Raw genomic sequence first — 18682 nt, 5'->3', positions numbered from 1 at the left:
ACCAGATGAACCGGCGGATAAGACGTTCGATGAGATTGTTACTGTCCTGAAAGATCATCTAAACCCCACGCCGCTGATGCTAGCGGAACGATTTAAATTTTACGACAGAAGGCAGCTACAGCATGAAAGCAATGCTGAATATTTGCTGGAATTGCGTAAATTAGCGAAATATTGCCAGTTTGGAACGGGACTGACAGATGCACTACGAGACAAATTTGTGTGTGGTTTATTTAAACAGGATACACAAAAGCGACTGCTCGAGGAGAATGAGCTGACGCTTCAGAAGGTGGTCACTATGGCAGCAGCACACGAAGCCGCAGCGAGAGGCACGGCAGTAATGCAGCTACGGTCACCGGAGCTCAGTGCACACAAATTGGGTGTGAGTTCTGGCAAATGTTATCGTTGTGGAAAGACAACGCATGATCAGAACCAGTGTTGGTTTAAAAGCCAAGAATGTAGAACTTGTGGTAGGCTTGGACATATAGCTAGAGTATGCAGGTCAGGGAAGAAGACCAGCAACAAGAAGTCACCGCAAGGAAAATACGCAAAGGTACACAAGGTGACCGAACAGGAGTCCGATTCAGACGCTAGCAGTAATGAACTGGCTAGCTTAAGCTGTAATGAACTGGCTAGCTTAAGAGTACTCAACGCTGGTAAGGGTGCAGACCTCCAGACAATTTGGGTCACTCTTCAGATAGAAGGAGTCCAAATAAAACTGGAATTGGACACTGGATCGGCATTGACGGTCATAAATAAGAAAGATTACGGAAAGTTATTCCAACATATTCCCCTACAGGATACGGGGATTATATTGAAAACATACACGGGGCAAAGAGTGTACCCCATCGGGAAAATAGAGGTTGCAGTGGTCCACAAGGGCGAAGACAGTCAAATAATGGACTTATATGTGATATCTGAAGGAGGTTCTCCACTACTAGGACGGGAGTGGATTAGGAAAATGAATATGGACTGGCATTTCCTACAAACAATAACGAGTGAGAACTCGGTGAAGATAGTCGGCCCAGACTCTGGAACGGATGATGGTAAGCCCAACTCAGGTGCAAAAGACAAAGTTTCAGCACAGAATTCCACTGAGCAACAACAACATAGTTTAACTGTGGATTCTGAGTCTGGCAAGTCTACTGATGTGCCCATTTCTGAGGGACACCGGGCTCGAACTCAACTCCATTTCAAACTACAACAGCAATTAGAACAAATGCTTCGCCGTTTTGAGCAAGAGTTGAATGCAACGAAAGAGTTCTTTGATATAGAGTTGGAGAATCTGGAAAGACAACAGAAGCAGCTGATGGAGAAAATGGAGCAGGAGCACACAAAACGTCTGATGTCAGAGGAGTTAACGGTCAGCCAACTCCTGCATATGCTGAAGGACAGGACTCTGAAATGGGAAAAACTTGAACACGAACTTCAATATTCAAACGAAGGGTTCGGAGCTCTCAAAGGTTATTGGAAGAGCTGAGGTGGCAACACAGACTGAGATGACTGCAACAGAGCAGCCCTTGGATGCCAAAAGTACGCTGACTCACGTCAACGTAGAACAACAGACCGCTGAAACAGCTGCTCCGGTAGAGGGATTGAATAGTCCGATCAATCAATCTCCAAAAGAAGTTGAAGTAGTAAAATCTCAAATGAGGTCATTAGTAAACGACTTGCTGAAAGCCCAGAAAAAGCTGGATGAAGAGGTACGCATGAAGAAGTCTCTTCAGGAAAGATGTCTGGACTTGGAACAAAAGCTGGCTAACGCCCAGCTGGGTATGGAGGAAATAGAAGACCCTCTCGCTGGCCTAGATCAGGACAACACCGAATATTACTATATCCTGTCCTGCCCAACTTGTAACTTCGACTCCCACCATACAGAAATCATGGAGGAGCACCGAAAGTCTACGGAACATCGGGAGAAGGTGGCTCTACTACGGAAAAAGGAGGAAGAGAAGGAGGAACTGCGCATGCAGCTGGCAGCTGACAGTGGAGCCCAGAGAGTCTCCAAGAAGCAGAAAAGGAAAAGTCGAAACAGAAGATGACCCATCTGAACCATTATTACCTCTACCAGATCACACACGTGGTCCCTCCGAACGGAGCCAATTCAGTTCGGAAGTTCAAACTGTTAAATCCATGGAAGGACTATTGAATGAGTCACTCCAGCAACGTGAACCGACTACACCACAGAGATTGAATCTGTGAACTGTTTTCCGCAGAGACTGAATCTGTGATCTGTTTTGACATGAAGTTATCTATGTATCTATGTTATTCTGTTATGTAAACCTGAAGTTATATATGTATATATGTTATTACGTTATGTTAAATGGGGAGATGACTGTAAAGCTAGGAAGGGAGGAATGTTGTGTATGTAATATGTGTGCTACTTTGAACCTATGGACAGGACTGCACTACTTGTAGGGCGTAGTGATACGCAGTACCACTCCTGGCCATAGGGGTATAAATAGTACTGTGGGTACTGATCTCCCCTCAGTTCCCGCCTGTGGGCATGAAGTAAAGACCTACGTATAGTCCCTACCTCCAACCAGTAAAGACCTGTTTGAGTTATACGTTTAAGTCTTTGTGTTAATTGTTCAATACAATACACATACTTAACAGTTCCGAACTCAACTGCCAGAAGGTTCCAAGCTCTGATGTCATGACGTCATCACGCAGAGTACAGGAATGAAGCCTGAGTGCAGTAACAGATACATTTAAAGGTAAGTTAAAGGGAATTATGTATCTCAATGTAAGGGACAACCGGTGGTACCGCCACAGTATGCTTTTTGTGTCTTCTACTGTGAAGACAGATACAAAATATTTGTTTAACGTTTCTGCCATTTCCTTATTCCCCATAATAATTTCTCCTGTCTCAGCCTCTAAGGTAGCAACGTTTACATTTGCTACTCTCTTCCTTTTTATATACTTGTAGAATCTCTTACAATCTGCTTTTATTCTGTGACACGCTGTGATTGGGTGACTCCGAGGTGCTGTCCAGTGCCAGGCAGTCCCTCGTATTAGGAAATTGGACCGACACTCGGCATCCACACTGACCAGCGGCCAAAGCAAGGTGTGTTCACCTGTGTGTGGGGGTGCCAGGTACCAGCAGGTGGGCACCACGCTGCTCTCGCCCATCCCGACCAGCCTCGCACCCCTTTATTGATCCTCCTCCTGTTCACGGCCCCTCAGACAAGGCGATTCCACCGGGGCCAAAACAGCTGCTGGGAATCCGAGTGGCAATGCAATAAAAAGCGGAAACCGGGGCACAAGTGGCATCTGTCTGCTGCCGGAACCTTGAACTATCCGCCCGCTCACAGATCGGTGAAGAACAGCCTGATTACAGCGGGCAGTGAGCTGAACTGATCTTCAGGCGGGAGGATTTATTATCCCTCTCCCACATCGGTCCAACCCATTGGCTGTTCAGAGTGTTTCTGCATCTCAGAGCTTCGAGCCTGTGAACCTGAGTCTCCGTCACATTCCCTGTCTGGAATTCCCCATCACCCGGAGAAAGGAGAATAAGCACCTCGATCTCTAATATTATCTGAACTGTCAGTCCCCGGTGAGTTTTTGTGAGTGACCGCCCCTCCCAGCTCTCTGTGGAGCTTGACCCTTGACCCAAGCACACTGCGGGTGGTTATATCCATTAGTTAAGACCCAGGACCAAGTACACTGCCCTGTGTTATTAATTCTGTTTGTTCTTTATCTCTCTTTTCAAACCACTGCAGGAATCTACCCTACAATATTCGCACCGGTGTATTCAGCATCAAAGCATGGAGTGGTTGGATTCTCCAGGGCCATGGCTGTGAGTTTATCCTGCATTTGTAGTGAGTGCCTCGGTCACCTGATCTCCCTCATTGGATCTCTCCTAGATTCCGGGCCCTGATCACTGGATCACTCATAGACTCTGGGCCCCGATCACTGGATCACTCATAGATTCCGGGCCCCGATCGCTGTATCTCGCATAGATTCCGGGCCCCTATCACTGGATCTCCGATGGATTCCGAGCTGAGCTCACTGGATCTCCGATGGATTCCAGGCCAAACTCACTGGATCTCTGATGGATTCCGGGCCGAACTCACTGGATCTCCGATAGATTCCGGGCCGAGCTCACTGGATCTCTCATAGATTCCAGGCTGAACTCACTGGATCTCTCATAGATTTTGGGCAAACTCACTGGATCTCTGATAGATTCCGGGCCAAGCTCACTGGATCTCTCATAGATTCCAGGCTGAACTCACTGGATCTCTCATAGATTTTGGGCTGAAATCACTGGATCTTTCATAGATTTTGGGTGAGCTCACTGGATCTCTGATAGATTCCAGGCTGAGCTCACTGGATCTCTCATAGATTCCAGGCTGAACTCACTGGATCTCTCATAGATTTTGGGCAAACTCACTGGATCTCTGATAGATTCTGGGCCAAGATCACTGGATCTCTCATAGATTCCAGGCTGAACTCACTGGATCTCTCATAGATTCTGGGCTGACCTCACTGGATCTCTCATAGATTTTGGGTGAGCTCACTGGATCCCTGATAGATTCCAGGCTGAGCTCACTAGATCTCTCATAGATTCCAGGCTGAACTCACTGGATCTCTCATAGATTTTGGGCAAGCTCACTGGATCCCCGACAGATTCCGGGCCGAGCTCACTGGATCCCCGACAGATTCCGAGCCAAGCTCACTGGGTCTCCGACAGATTCTGGCCTGAACTCACTGGATCTCTGATAGATTCTGCTCCTGATCACTGAGAGGATCAGAGGGACCTTGGTGTGCATGTACATAGATCCCTGAAGGCAGCAGGACAGGTAGATAAGGTGGTTAAAAAGGCATATAGGATACTTGCCTTCATTAGCCAAGGCATAGAATATAAGAGCAGGAAGGTTATGAGGGAATTGTACAAAATGCTAGTTAGGCCACAGCTGGAATACTGTGTGCAGTTCTGGTCGCCACACTATAGGAAGGATGTGATTGCATTGGAGAGGGTGCAGAGGAGATTCGCCAGGATGTTACCTGGGCTGGAGCGCTTCAGCTATGAAGAGAGACTGGACAGGCTCGGGTTGTTTTCCTTAGAGCAGAGAAGGCTGAGGGGGGACCTGATTGAGGTGTACAAAATTATGAGGGGCATAGATAGGGTAGATAGTGTAATGATCAGTAACCTGTCATTCTGGAATGGTACACTAGGTGGTGCTGTATGTATATAAGAGTGGGCTACCCAGGACACACTAGGCTACCCACAAGGCAGCAGTCAAGATAGAGGCCTCTGCAGATACTGTACCTAGTCCACATGTGCTCAATAAAGTGTCTAGCAAAAGCTAGCTGTTCTTAATAAAAATGACTAGTTATTAATGAACATAACATGGTACCAGGATTGGTAAGATCTGCTGAATATTGTGCAATGCGACATGGAGAATTTGAAACCACCAGAGCGTTTGAAACTCACAGGAAATGTCGACTACAATTGGCAGACTTTTAAACAACTATTCGAACTCTACATTGCTGCCATTGGGTATGGTACGAAGTCAGACGCAAGGAAAATAGCGTTGCTGCTCACGGTTGCAGGCCCACAGGTGATAGAGGTATTTAATACATTTGTATTTAATCCAGAGGAGAACAGAGAAAAATTAGACGATGTGATAAAGAAGTTTGATACACACTGTTCTCCCAAAAAGAATGAAACCTATGAGAGGTACATCTTCCGTTCTCAGACACAGCAGCAAAATGAGACTTTTGATAGCTTTTTGACTGATCTGAAACTGAAAGCACAGACATGTAATTTCTCTGAGCTGAAAGCATCCATGATTCGTGACCAGATTGTGTTTGGTATTCATGATAAAAAAGTCAGGGAACGTCTGTTGAGAGAAACCGAACTAACATTGGAAACTGCTGTGAAAATATGCCAAGCCAGCGAGCTAGCTCAAAAGCACGCGAAGACTTTCAGTGAAGTCAATAATGATGCGATTGTACTGAGTGATAATGCTGCTGTCGGTGCTGTGTCCTACAAGGGGAAGAAACGTGGGCAGAACAGAAATGAAAAGCAATCGGAGGATGACATTTTTAATTGTAAACGCTGTGGTTACAAACACCAGTTAAGACAATGCCCAGCGTTTGAAAAAATGTGCACAAAGTGTAATGGAAAGAATCACTTTGCCAAACAATGCTTTTCAAAAGTAAAAACAAAGAAAGGGCAACGAGTTAATGTGATTGAGGACACTGATTTAAGTGAGACATGTTTTGTAGGAATGGTGTCATGTGACAATATCAAAAAGGATATAGAAAATGTGCAGCCCTCAGGAATTAACAATGCTGAACATAAAGTTAATGCAGTAAAAGAGGACAAATGGATGATCCCACTGCAGGTAAATGGAGCATTAGTTACATTGAAACTAGACACTGGGGCAAAAGCAAACTTAATCAGTATGAGTGACATTAAAAATATGAAAGAAAAGCCCAAAATACAGAAAAAGTCAGTACTACTGAAGGACTATAATGGACAGAAAATAGATAGCTTAGGTGTATGCAGACTTAAAGTGACAGTCAAAGACAAAGTGCATCATCTCATGTTTTCTGTTGTGGCTGAAGGACTTGATTCACTACTGGGTGACAAAGCTTGTGAAGACTTAGAATTGGTCAAGAGAGTATACCGTATAAACTGTGCCATAAACAGACCAGATGACTCAGTGGATTCTGTAGAAAATAATTTCCAGGATGTGTTCAAAGGATTTGTAGTTCTACCATTCACTTACAAGATCCAGCTAAAGGAGGATGCTCAGCCAGTGGTACATGCTCCACGAAGAGTTCCAGCACCCCTGCATGACCGGCTCAAGAATGAACTGGACAGAATAACCACACTAGGAGTCATCAGGAAAGTCGAAGAGCCAACAGACTGGGTTAACTCCATGGTATGTGTAAAGAAAAAGAACAATGATCTAAGAATATGCATGGATCCAAAGGACTTAAATGCAAACATAAAACGTGAACACTACCAGATTCCCAAGCGAGAAGAAATCACCAGTGAAATGTCAGGTGCCAGATACTTCACAAAGCTCGATGCCCCACAAGGATTTTGGCAACTAAAACTGGATGAAGAGAACACCAAATACTGTACCTTCAACACACCATTTGGCAGGTATTGTTTCCTCAGAATGCCTTTCGGGATAATATCTGCATCTGAAATCTTTCATAGAGCGATGGAACACATAATTGAAGGTTTGGAAGGAGTTTGGGTCTATGTTGATGACATCATCATCTGGGGCTCCACACTGAAAGAACACAATGAGAGACTGACTAAAGTGCTACAGAGCATACACCGGAATGGACTGAAGGTCAACAAAGCCAAGTGTCAGTTTGGCGTCCAGGAAGTCACTTTCCTAGGAGATAATCTATCTGGTAAAGGAATAGAGCCAGATATGGAAAAAGTAAACGCCATACTCAAAATGCCCCGACCCACTGACAAAAAAGGAGTACTATGCATCATGGGATGATAAACTTCATTGGAAAGTTCATTCCTAACTTGTCAGCCAAGACAGCCTGTCTGCGAGACCTGCTATATAAAACAAATGAGTTCGCATGGACAGAAAGACATGAACAAGAGTGGATGAATCTTAAAACAGTGCTGACAACCACACCTGTACTCACTTTCTTTGACCCAACAAAGAGAATCAAAGTGTCAACGGATGCATCAAAAGATGGCCTAGGCGCGGTCTTGCTACAAGCAGAGGGTGAAGATTGGAAGCCTGTTGCCTATGCCTCCAGGTCTATGACTGATACTGAGTGTCGATACGCCCAGATTGAAAAGGAATGTCTAGGCTTGGTAGTTGGACTAGAAAAGTTTCATGGCTACATATATGGGCTTCCCACCTTCACAGTTGAGACAGACCACAGCCCACTGGTTGCCATCATAAAAAAGAACATGAATGAGATGTCTCCAAGGATTCAACGACTCATGATGAAGCTGCAAAGATATGACTTTGAACTGATCTACACACCAGGCAAATACATAGTGTTAGCAGATGCACTATCCCGAGCACCCACAATGAGTCATGTGAGCTCTACTGAAGAAGACGTGGATGTTCATGTGAGTATGGTCACTGCTGCGCTGCCCGTGTCAGACACAAAATCAAAGCAAATAGCAGAAGAAACAGTAAAAGATACAGTATTACAAACAGTAATAGAGAGCATTCATCATGGTTGGCCAAAAGGTTCCTGTCCAAAATATTTTCACATAAGGTCAGAATTGAGTGTCACAAGTGGACTATTACTAAAACAGAACAGAATAGTCATTCCACAGGCTCTACGTCAAGACATGCTCAAAAGGATTCATGAGGCACACCTTGGAATTGAAAAATGCAAAAGGAGAGCAAGAGACACTGTTTATTGGCCTGGCATAAATAAGGACATTGAGAACATGATAGGCAAATGTGAGACATGTCAGAAACACCAAAACAAACAAGCAAAGGAACCAATGATAGTAGCTGACATACCAACAGCAGCATGGCAAAAGGTTGGTATGGACCTTTTTCATTTAAATGGTAAAGACTATCTAATAGTGATTGACTACTATTCTAACTATCCTGAGATGGCGCTGCTCTCAAGCACCACAGCAAGCAGTGTCATAATGCATGTGAAATCCATCTTCGCCAGACATGGAATTCCCAGGATTGCCGTTAGCGACAATGGTCCATGCTTCAACTGTAAGGAGTGGCAACAGTTTGCAGCACATTATGACTTTCAACACATCACATCCAGTCCTTTGTATGCTCAGTCGAATGGTAAGGCAGAGAAAGGTGTTCAAGTTCTCAAGCAGCTACTGAAGAAAGCGACAGAAAGCAAGTCTGATCCTTATCTCGCCCTGCTGAGCTACCGAGCCTCACCTTTAGACTCTGGTTCTTCACCTGCTGAACTCCTAATGGGTCGCAAGTTGCATACCATGCTACCCTGCTGTGCAAAAGAAAAGCAGAGTAAGGAACTGAGACAGAGACTTCAACTGTTAAAGCTGAAACAGAAATCATACTATGACAAGTCATCCAAAACTCTGAAACCATTGACAAGGGATGATGTTGTCAGGATTGAGGATCCAGATGCATGGAACAGGAAAGGTACAGTTCTTGAGGAAGCAGGACCAAGGTCATACACTGTTAGAACTGAGGAAGGACAGATTCTCAGGAGGAACCGCTGTTCCCTCCTAAAAACACAAGAGACTATCGAAGAGCAAATCGATGACAATGCCGCAACTGAATCTTGTCACTCACCACCAGAACAATCTAACACAAATACACATACGGGCTCTCATGAAAACACATCAGACTTACCTGTGCTGAGAAGATCCACACGTGAAGTAAAAAAGCCTGATAGACTTCATCTTTGAGTACAAAGAAAACTACATTGAAAATGTATTGACTGTTGAAGATGTTTATGTTGTTATTGATTGATATTGATTGATACTGATTTTGTTTAACCTCAAAGAAAGGGGGATGTAATGATCAGTAACCTGTCATTCTGGAATGGTACACTAGGTGGTGCTGTATGTATATAAGAGTGGGCTACCCAGGATGCACTAGGCTACCCACAAGGCAGCAGTCAAGATGGAGGCCTCTACAGATACTGTACCTAGTCCACATGTGCTCAATAAAGAGTCTAGCATAAGCTAGCTGTTCTTAATAAAAACGACTAGTTAGTACTGAACATAACAGATAGAAAGGAACTTTTCCCCTTAGTAGAGGGGTCAATAACCAGGGGGCATAGTTTCAAGGTAAGGGGAAGGAGGTTTAATGGGGATTTGAGGGAAATCTTTTTCACCCAGAGGGTGGTTGGAATCTGGAGCTCACTGCCTGAAAGGGTGGTAGATGCAGGAACCCTCACAACATTCAAGAAGCATTGAGACAGGGCTTGATGGCCGGCGTGGACACGATGGGCCGAAGGGCCTCTGTCTTTGCTGTATAACTCTATGGGGGAGAAATTGGGTATGTAGCACCACCTGTTAGCGCCTAAGGAGGGCAGTCAGTGGCTGTAGCGCCACTGGCCGCGCCTCCCGCGATATTCAGCGGGGGCGCTAATGGTGGCATTAGCCTGTTGCGCTGCGCCGCCACCGATGACGTCATCAGCGTGCGCAGCACCCCATTAGCGCCCCGATCGCGATATTTGGTAGCGAATTCCGCTGTAGCGCCGTTCGCTACCCGCGCCCGGTTCACGGGGCCTTGCTGTGCCGGCAGTGGCGCAAGTTAAGGTGGAGGTGCGGGGCGGCAGCTTTTTTCGCCGGCAGCCTGCCAGCACCGCCGTCCCCAGCCTCCTGATCCCCGCCCCCCGCGGCATTGCCGGCTGTTTCCCGAGAGCCCGGCACTTCTCCTTGGTGCCGGGCTCTTCTGCCGGCACTCGCGATCGGGGATCGCGCTGTTGCAGGCCCCTCCCCCTTAACAATGGGAGGAAGGCCTGCAGTACCGCAGCGCACCATGCCGCAGCGTGTGGCACTGCGGCACGTTGCGCTGCGATATTCAGTTTCAACGCCCTAAGAGGGACGCGGAGCACCTCGAGCCTCGCCCCGTCTCCCTCTAGGGGTGCTGAAACCGAATTTCTGGCGATCGGTATTACTCCGAATGCTGCGCAAAAATCAGCGCCCAGGCGAACTTGGCGCCACTTTGGCGCCTCAACCGAATTTCTAGGCCTATGACTCTATGGCTGGATCTCCAGTAGATTCCGGGTCGAGCTCACTGGATCTCTCATAGATTCTGGGCCCCGGTCACTGGATCTCCGATAGATCCTGGGTAGAACTCACTGCATCTCCAATAGATTCCGGGCTGAGCTCACAGGATCTTTCATAGATTCTGGGCCAAACTCACTGAATCTCTCATAGATTCTGGGCTGAGCTCACTGGATCTCCGATAGATTCCGGGCTGAACTCACTGGATCTCCGATAGATTCTGGGCCGAGCTGACTGAATCTCTCATAGATTCCGGTCTGAGCTGACTGGATCTCTCATAGATTCCGGGCTGAGCTGACTGGATCTCCGATAGATTCCGGGCTGAGCTCATTGAAGCTGCGATGGATTCCGGGCCGAGCTCACTGGATCCCCGATAATATCCGGGCCCAGATCACTGGCTCTCTGGTAGATTCGGGGCTGAGCTCACTGAAGCTCTGATGGATTCCGGGCCGAGCTCACTGGATCTCCGATGGATTCCGGGCCGAGCTCACTGGATCGCCGATGGATTCCGGGCCCAGATCACTGGCTCTCTGGTAGATTCGGGGCCGAGCTTACTCACGGGGTCTCGCTCAATGGGAATGTGGATGGGAGGATGGGGCTAAGGTCAGTGTCACTTCCAATATTGTAGTCAGTAAAACCACTGAACTCTGCACCCAACTCTCCGATTCACACTCTCGTCCAATGAGAATCCCCACTGGCAGGGGAGCCTCGTAACTGCCCCACGAGGGGAGCCTCGTAACTGACCAGAGTGGAGCCTGGGAACTGCCCCATGAGGGGAGCCTGGTAACTGACCAGAGGGGAGCCTGGTAACTGCCCCCTGAGGGGAGCCTCATAACAGCCCCAGAACGTGACTGGTTATCGTGTTAGATTATGAGCTGGTGAGGAGTTCCACAGTGGAAGAGCCGTGTGATACTGGGGGGGGGTGAGGAGTTCCACAGTGGAAGAGCCGTGTGATACTGGGGTGAGTGAGGAGTTCCACAGTGGAAGAGCCATGTGATACTGGGGTGGGTGAGGAGTTCCACAGCGGAAGAGCCGTGTGATACTGCGGTGGGTGAGGAGTTCCACAGCGGAAGAGCCATGTGACACTGCAGTGGGTGAGGAGTTCCACAGTGGAAGAGCCGTGTGATACTCGGGTGGGTGAGGAGTTCCACAGTGGAAGTGCCGTGTGATACTGGGGCGTTGAGGAGTTCCACAGTGGAAGTGCCGTGTGACACTCGGGTGGGTGAGGAGTTCCATAGAGGAAGAGCCGTGTGACACTGGGGCGTTGAGGAGTTCCATAGAGGAAGAGCCGTGTGACACTGGGGCGGTGAGGAGTTCCACAGCGGAAGAGCCGTGTGATACTCGGGTGGGTGAGGAGTTCCACAGTGGAAGAGCCGTGTGACACTGGGGTGGGTGAGGAGTTCCACAGCGGAAGAGCCGTGTGATACTCGGGTGGGTGAGGAGTTCCACAGTGGAATAGCTGTGTGATACTGGGGTGGGTGAGGAGTTCCACAGCGGAAGAGCCGTGTGATACTGCGGTGGGTGAGGAATTCCACAGCGGAAGAGCCGTGTGACACTGGGGTGGGTGAGGAGTTCCACAGTGGAAGAGCTATGTGACACTGGGGCGGTGAGCAGTTCCACAGCGGAAGTGCCGTGTGACACTGGGGTGGGTGAGGAGTTCCACAGTGGAAGAGCCGTGTGATACTCGGGTGGGTGAGGAGTTCCACAGTGGAAGAGCCGTGTGATACTTGGGTGGGTGAGGAGTTCCACAGTGGAAAAGCCGTGTGATACTGGGGTGGGTAAGGAGTTCCACAGTGGAAGAGCCGTGTGATACTGGGGCGTTGAGGAGTTCCACAGCGGAAGAGCCGTGTGATACTGCGGTGGGTGAGGAGTCCCACAGTGGAAGAGCCATGTGACACTGCAGTGGGTGAGGAGTTCCACAGTGGAAGTGCCGTGTGATACTGGGGTTTTGAGGAGTTCCACAGTGGAAGTGCCGTGTGACACTCGGGTGGGTGAGGAGTTCCACAGTGGAAGAGCCGTGTGACACTGGGGTGGTGAGGAATTCCACAGTGGAAGAGCTGTGTGATACTCGGGTGGGTGAGGAGTTGCACAGTGGAAGAGCCGTGTGACACTGGGGTGGGTGAGGAGTAACACAGTGGAAGAGCCGTGTGACACTGGGGTGGGTGAGGAATTCCACAGCGGAAGAACCATGTGATACTGGGGAGGGTGAGGAGTTCCACAGCGGAAGAGCCGTGTGATACTCGGGTGGGTGAGGTGTTCCACATTGGAAGAGCCGTGTGATACTGGGGTGGGTGAGGAGTTCCACAGCGGAAGAGCCATGTGATATTGCGGTGGGTGAGGAGTTCCACAGTGGAAGAGCCGTGTGATACTCGAGTTGGTGAGGAGTTCCACAGTGGAAGAGCCGTGTGACACTGGGGTGGGTGAGGAGCTCCACAGCGGAAGAGCCGTGGGACACTGCAGTGGGTGAGGAGTTCCACAGCGGAAGAGCCGTGTGACACTGGAGTGGGTGAGGAGTTCCACAGTGGAAGAGCCTGTGACACTGCAGTGCATGAGGAGTTCCACAGCGGAAGAGCCATGTGACACTGCAGTGGGTGAGGGGTTCCACAGTGGAAGAGCCGTGTGACACTGGGGCGGTGAGGAATTCCACAGTGGAAGAGCCGTGTGATACTGGGGCGGTGAGGAATTCCACAGCGGAAGTGCCGTGTGATACTTGGGTGGGTGAGGAGTTCCACAGTGGAAGAGCCGTGTGACACTGGGGCGGTGAGGAGTTCCACAGTGGAAGAGCTGTGTGACACTGGGGCGGTGAGGAGTTCCACAGCGGAAGTGCCATGTGACACTCGGGTGGGTGAGGAGTTCCACAGTGGAAGAGCCGTGTGACACTGGGGTGGTGAGGAGTTCCACAGTGGAAGAGCTGTGTGACACTGGGGCGGTGAGGAGTTCCACAGTGGAAGAGCCGTGTGACACTGGGGTGGATGAGGAGTTCCACAGTGGAAGAGCTGTGTGACACTGGGGCGGTGAGGAGTTCCACAGTGGAAGATCCGTGTGATACTCGAGTGGGTGAGGAGTTCCACAGTGGAAGAGCCGTGTGATACTGGAGTGGGTGAGGAGTTCCACAGTGGAAGAGCCATGTGATACTGGGGCGTTGAGGAGTTCCACAGTGGAAGAGCCGTGTGACACTGGGGTGGGTGAGGAGCTCCACAGCGGGAGAGCCGTGTGACACTGGGGTGGGTGAGGAGTTCCACAGTGGAAGAGCCATGTGACACTGGGGTGGTTGAGGAGTTCCACAGTGGAAGAGCCGTGTGACACTGGGGCGGGTCAGGAGTTCCATAGTGGAAGAGCCGTGTGATACTGGGGTGGGTGAGGAGTTCCACAGCGGAAGAGCCATGTGACACTGGAGTGGGTGAGGAGTTCCACAGTGGAAGAGCCATGTGACACTGGGGCGAGTGTGGAGTTCCATGGTGGAAGAGCCGTGTGACACTGGGGTGGGTGAGGAGTTCCACAGTGGAAGAGCCGTGTGACACTGTGGCAGTGAGGAGTTCCACAGCGGAAGAGCCGTGTGACACTGGGGTGGGTCAGGAGCTCCGCAGTGGAAGAGCCGTGTGACACTGGGGTGGGTGAGGAGTTCCGCAGTGGAAGAGCCGGTGACAGTGGGGTGGGTGAGGAGTTCCACAGTGGAACCGCCGTGTGACACTCGGGTGAGTGAGGAGTTCCACAGTGGAAGAGCCGTGTGATACTCGGGTGGGTGAGGAGTTCCACAGTGGAAGAGCCGGTGACACTGGGGTGGGTGAGGAGTTCCACAGTGGATGAGCCGGTAACACTGGGGTGGGTGAGGAGTTCCACAGTGGAAGAGCATGTGATACTGGGGTGTGTGAGGAATTGCACAGCGGAAGAGCCGTGTGACACGGGTGGGTGAGGAGTTCCACAGTGGAAGAGCCGTGTGACACGGGTGGGTGAGGAGTTCCACAGTGGAAGAGCCGTGTGACACGGGCGGGTGAGGAGTACCACAGTGGAAGAGCCGTGTGACGCTGCGGTGGGTGAGGAGTTCCACAGCAGAAGAGCCGTGTGATACTGGGGTTGGTTATGCAAAGTGACAGTTGCTCGATCTTTAGCGCCGAGTTTTCTCCAATCTCTCTTCCATTTTGTTTGCTGTGTTTAGGGAGCCTCCGTGGCGCAGAGTCTTGGAGTTCGGATCAATGTCCTGTGTCCATCTTTCACCGACACCCCAATCCTGAAGACTGCTACATCACAACAATCACTGGGTCAATTTGCAGGACTGGAGCACATTGCAAGAAAAACTGTGGCTGCATTCGGCATTATAGAGTGAGAATGAAAGTTGGAATCTGAATTTCCAATTCCTGGTGACCAGCGGTATTAATTGGAATTGGGCAATGGCAAGATACTGTGGATGCTGGAAATCTGAAATAACAACAGAAAATGCTTGTTCTGATGAAGGGTCACAGACCTGAAACGTTAACTCTGTTTCTCTCTCCACGGATGCTGCCTGGCCTGCTGAGTGTTTCCAGCATTTTCTGTTGGTATTAATTGAGCATTGGTTTCATCGTCTGCCTGCCCTGGGAGTGTGTGATGGGGACAGTGTAGAGGAAGCTTTACTCTGTATCTAACCCGTGCTGCACCTGCCCTGGGAGTGTTTGATGGGACAGTGTAGAGGGAGCTATTCTCTGTATCTAACCCGTGCTGTATCTGCCCTGGTAGTGTTTGACGGGACAGTGTAGAGGGAGCATTACTCTGTTTCTAACCCGTGCTGTACCTGCTCTGGGAGTGTTCGATGGGACAGTGTAGAGGGAGCTTTACTCTGTATCCAACCCGTGCTGTACCTGCCCTGGGAGTGTTTGATGGGACAGTGTAGAGAGGGCTTTACTCTGTATCTAACCCGTGCTGTACCTGCCCTGGGAGTATTTCCTGGGACAGTGTAGAGGGAGCTTTACTCTGTATCCAACCCCGTGCTGCACCTGCCCTGGGAGTGTTTGATGGGACAGTGTAGAGGGAGCTTTACTCTGTATCTAACCCGTGCTGTACCTGCCCTGGGAGTGTTTGATGGGACAGTGTAGAGGGAGCTTTACTCTGTATCTAACCCCGTGCTGTACCTGCCCTGGGAGTGTTTGATGGGACAGTGTAGAGGGAGCTTTACTCTGTATCTAACCCGTGCTGTACCTGCCCTGGGAGTGTTTGATGGGACAGTGTAGAGGGAGCTTTACTCTGTATCTAACCTGTGATGTACCTGCCCTGGGAGTGTTTGATGGGGACAGTGTAGAGGCAGCTTTACTGTGTATCTAACCCCGTGCTGTACCTGCCCTGGGAGTGTTTGATGGGACAGTGTAGAGGGAGCTTTACTCTGTATCTAACCCGTGCTGTACCTGCCCTGGGAGTGTTTGATGGGACAGTGCAGAGGGAGCTTTACTCTGTATCTAACCCCGTGCTGTACCTGCCCTTGGAGTGTTTGATGGGACAGTGTAGAGGGAGCTTTACTCTGTATCTAACCCAGGCTGTACCTGCCCTGGGAGTGTTTGATGGGACAGTGTAGAGGGAGCTTTACTCTGTATCTAACCCAGGCTGTACCTGCCCTGGGAGTGTTTGATGGGACAGTGTAGAGGGAGCTTTACTCTGTATCTAACCCAGGCTGTACCTGCCCTGGGAGTGTTTGATGGGACAGTGCAGAGGGAGCTTTACTCTATCTAACCTGTGCTGTACCTGCCCTGGGAGTGTTTGATGGGACAGTGTAGAGGGAGCTTTACTGTGTATCTAACCCCGTGCTGTACCTGCCCTGGGAGTGTTTGATGGGACAGTGTAGAGGGAACTTTACTCTGTATATAACCCGTGCTGTACCTGCCCTGGGAGTGTTTGATGGGATAGTGTAGAGGGAGCTTTACTCTGTATCTAACCCATGCTGTACCTGCCCTGGGAGTGTTTGATGGGACAGTGTAGAGGGAGCTTTACTCTGTATCTAACCTGTGCTGTACCTGCCCTGGGAGTGTTTGATGGGACAGTGTAGAGGGAGCTTTACTCTGTATCTAACCCAGGCTGTACCTGCCCTGGGAGTGTTTGATGGGACAGTGTAGAGGGAGCTTTACTCTGTATCTAACCCAGGCTGTACCTGCCCTGGGAGTGTTTGATGGGACAGTGCAGAGGGAGCTTTACTCTATCTAACCTGTGCTGTACCTGCCCTGGGAGTGTTTGATGGGACAGTGTAGAGGGAGCTTTACTGTGTATCTAACCCCGTGCTGTACCTGCCCTGGGAGTGTTTGATGGGACAGTGTAGAGGGAGCTTTACTCTGTATATAACCCGTGCTGTACCTGCCCTGGGAGTGTTTGATGGGATAGTGTAGAGGGAGCTTTACTCTGTATCTAACCCATGCTGTACCTGCCCTGGGAGTGTTTGATGGGACAGTGTAGAGGGAGCTTTACTCTGTATCTAACCCGTGCTGTACCTGCCCTGGGAGTGTTTGACGGGACAGTGTAGAGGGAGCTTTACTCTGTATCTAACCCGTGCTGTACCTGCCCTGGGAGTGTTTGATGGGACAGTGTAGAGGGAGCTTTACTCTGTATCTAACCCGTGCTGTACCTGCCCTGGGAGTGTTTGATGGGACAGTGTAGAGGGAGCTTTACTCTGTATCTAACCCCGTGCTGTACCTTCCCTGGGAGTGTTTGATGGGACAGTGTAGAGGGAGCTTTACTCTGTATCTAACCCGTGCTGTACCTGCCCTGGGAGTGTTTGATGGGACAGTGTAGAGGGAGCTTTACTCTGTATCTAACCCGTGCTGTACCTGCCCTGGGAGTGTTTGATGGGACAGTGTAGAGGGAGCTTTACTCTATCTAACCCGTGCTGTACCTGCCCTGGGAGTGTTTGATGGGACAGTGTAGAGGGAGCTTTACTCTATCTAACCTGTGCTGTACCTGTCCTGGGAGTGTTTGATGGGACAGTGTAGAGGGAGCTTTACTCTGTATCTAACCCGTGCTGTACCTGTCCTGGGAGTGTTTGATGGGACAGTGTAGAGGGAGCTTTACTCTGTATCTAACCCGTGCTGTACCTGCCCTGGGAGTGTTTGATGGGACAGTGTAGAGGGAGCTTTACTCTGTATCTAACCCAGGCTGTACCTGCCCTGGGAGTGTTTGATGGGGCAGTGTAGAGGGAGCTTTACTCTGTATCTAACCCCGTGCTGTACCTGCCCTGGGAGTGTTTGATGGGACAGTGCAGAGGGAGCTTTACTCTATCTAACCCGTGCTGTACCTGCCCTGGGAGTGTTTGATGGGACAGTGTAGAGGGAGCTTTACTCTATCTAACCTGTGCTGTACCTGCCCTGGGAGTGTTTGATGGGACAGTGTAGAGGGAGCTTTACTCTATCTAACCTGTGCTGTACCTGCCCTGGGAATACTCCTGTGTCTCCCCACATCAATACATGTCTCCCCGTGTTTCCTCTCCCCACACCTCCCCGCGTCTCCTCTCCCCACATCTCCCGAGTCTCCTCTCTCCACGTCTCCTCTTCTCCTCTCCTTGTGTTTCCTCTCCCCGCATTTCTTCTCCCAACTCATCTCTCCCCACGTCTCCGCGCGTTTCCCCGCGTCTCCCTGCGTTGCTCGTGTCCCCTCTGCCCATGCTGCTGATGTGAGACCGACAAAAACCAGAGTGTGCCAAGAGCAGCAAAAGGTTGGGTGTTCGCTCTCCATCCCGTCCGTGCCTGATGGTCACCCACAATCTCCACTGCTTTATATCCACTAGATCCAGCTCCGGCTCCGGAACAAGATCCCTTTGTCAGCCGAACTCTCAGCTCCCGACCAGGAGACTCCTGTCTCCTCTCCCCGTGTCCCCCATCTCCTCTCCCCATGTTCCCTGTCTACTCTCCTCGTGTCCCCCGTCTACTCTCCCCCGGGTCTCCTCTCTCCTCTCCCCGTGGCCCCCGTCTCCTCTCCCCGTGTCCCCCGTCTCCTCTCCCCGTGTCCCCGTCTACTCTCCCCCGGGTCTCCTCTCTCCTCTCCCCG

General features: G+C 50.1%; 1 protein-coding gene across 2 annotated transcripts in view; it reads left to right on the top strand.

Moving 5' to 3' along the window:
* The window catches only part of LOC147114407 (15-hydroxyprostaglandin dehydrogenase [NAD(+)]-like), a 131424-nt gene that overhangs the window by 79998 nt on the left and 32744 nt on the right, over window positions 1–18682 (top strand). The window contains exons 6-7 of one of the 2 annotated variants that reach the window (XM_085996084.1): window positions 3720–3796; window positions 14844–15007. In XM_085996084.1, coding sequence (XP_085852210.1) covers window positions 3720–3796; window positions 14844–15007 — 241 coding nt within the window. The remainder of the gene's footprint in view (window positions 1–3719; window positions 3797–14843; window positions 15008–18682) is intronic. The other variant, XM_085996083.1, reaches the window with a different exon arrangement.

This window comes from Somniosus microcephalus, chromosome 8 (assembly GCF_052327205.1).
Source record: "Somniosus microcephalus isolate GS21.2 chromosome 8, FLI_Smic_1.0, whole genome shotgun sequence".
NCBI lineage: Eukaryota > Metazoa > Chordata > Chondrichthyes > Squaliformes > Somniosidae > Somniosus > Somniosus microcephalus.
Note: the sequence above shows the minus strand (reverse complement) of the source record. Positions and strands in the feature narration are given on the sequence as shown.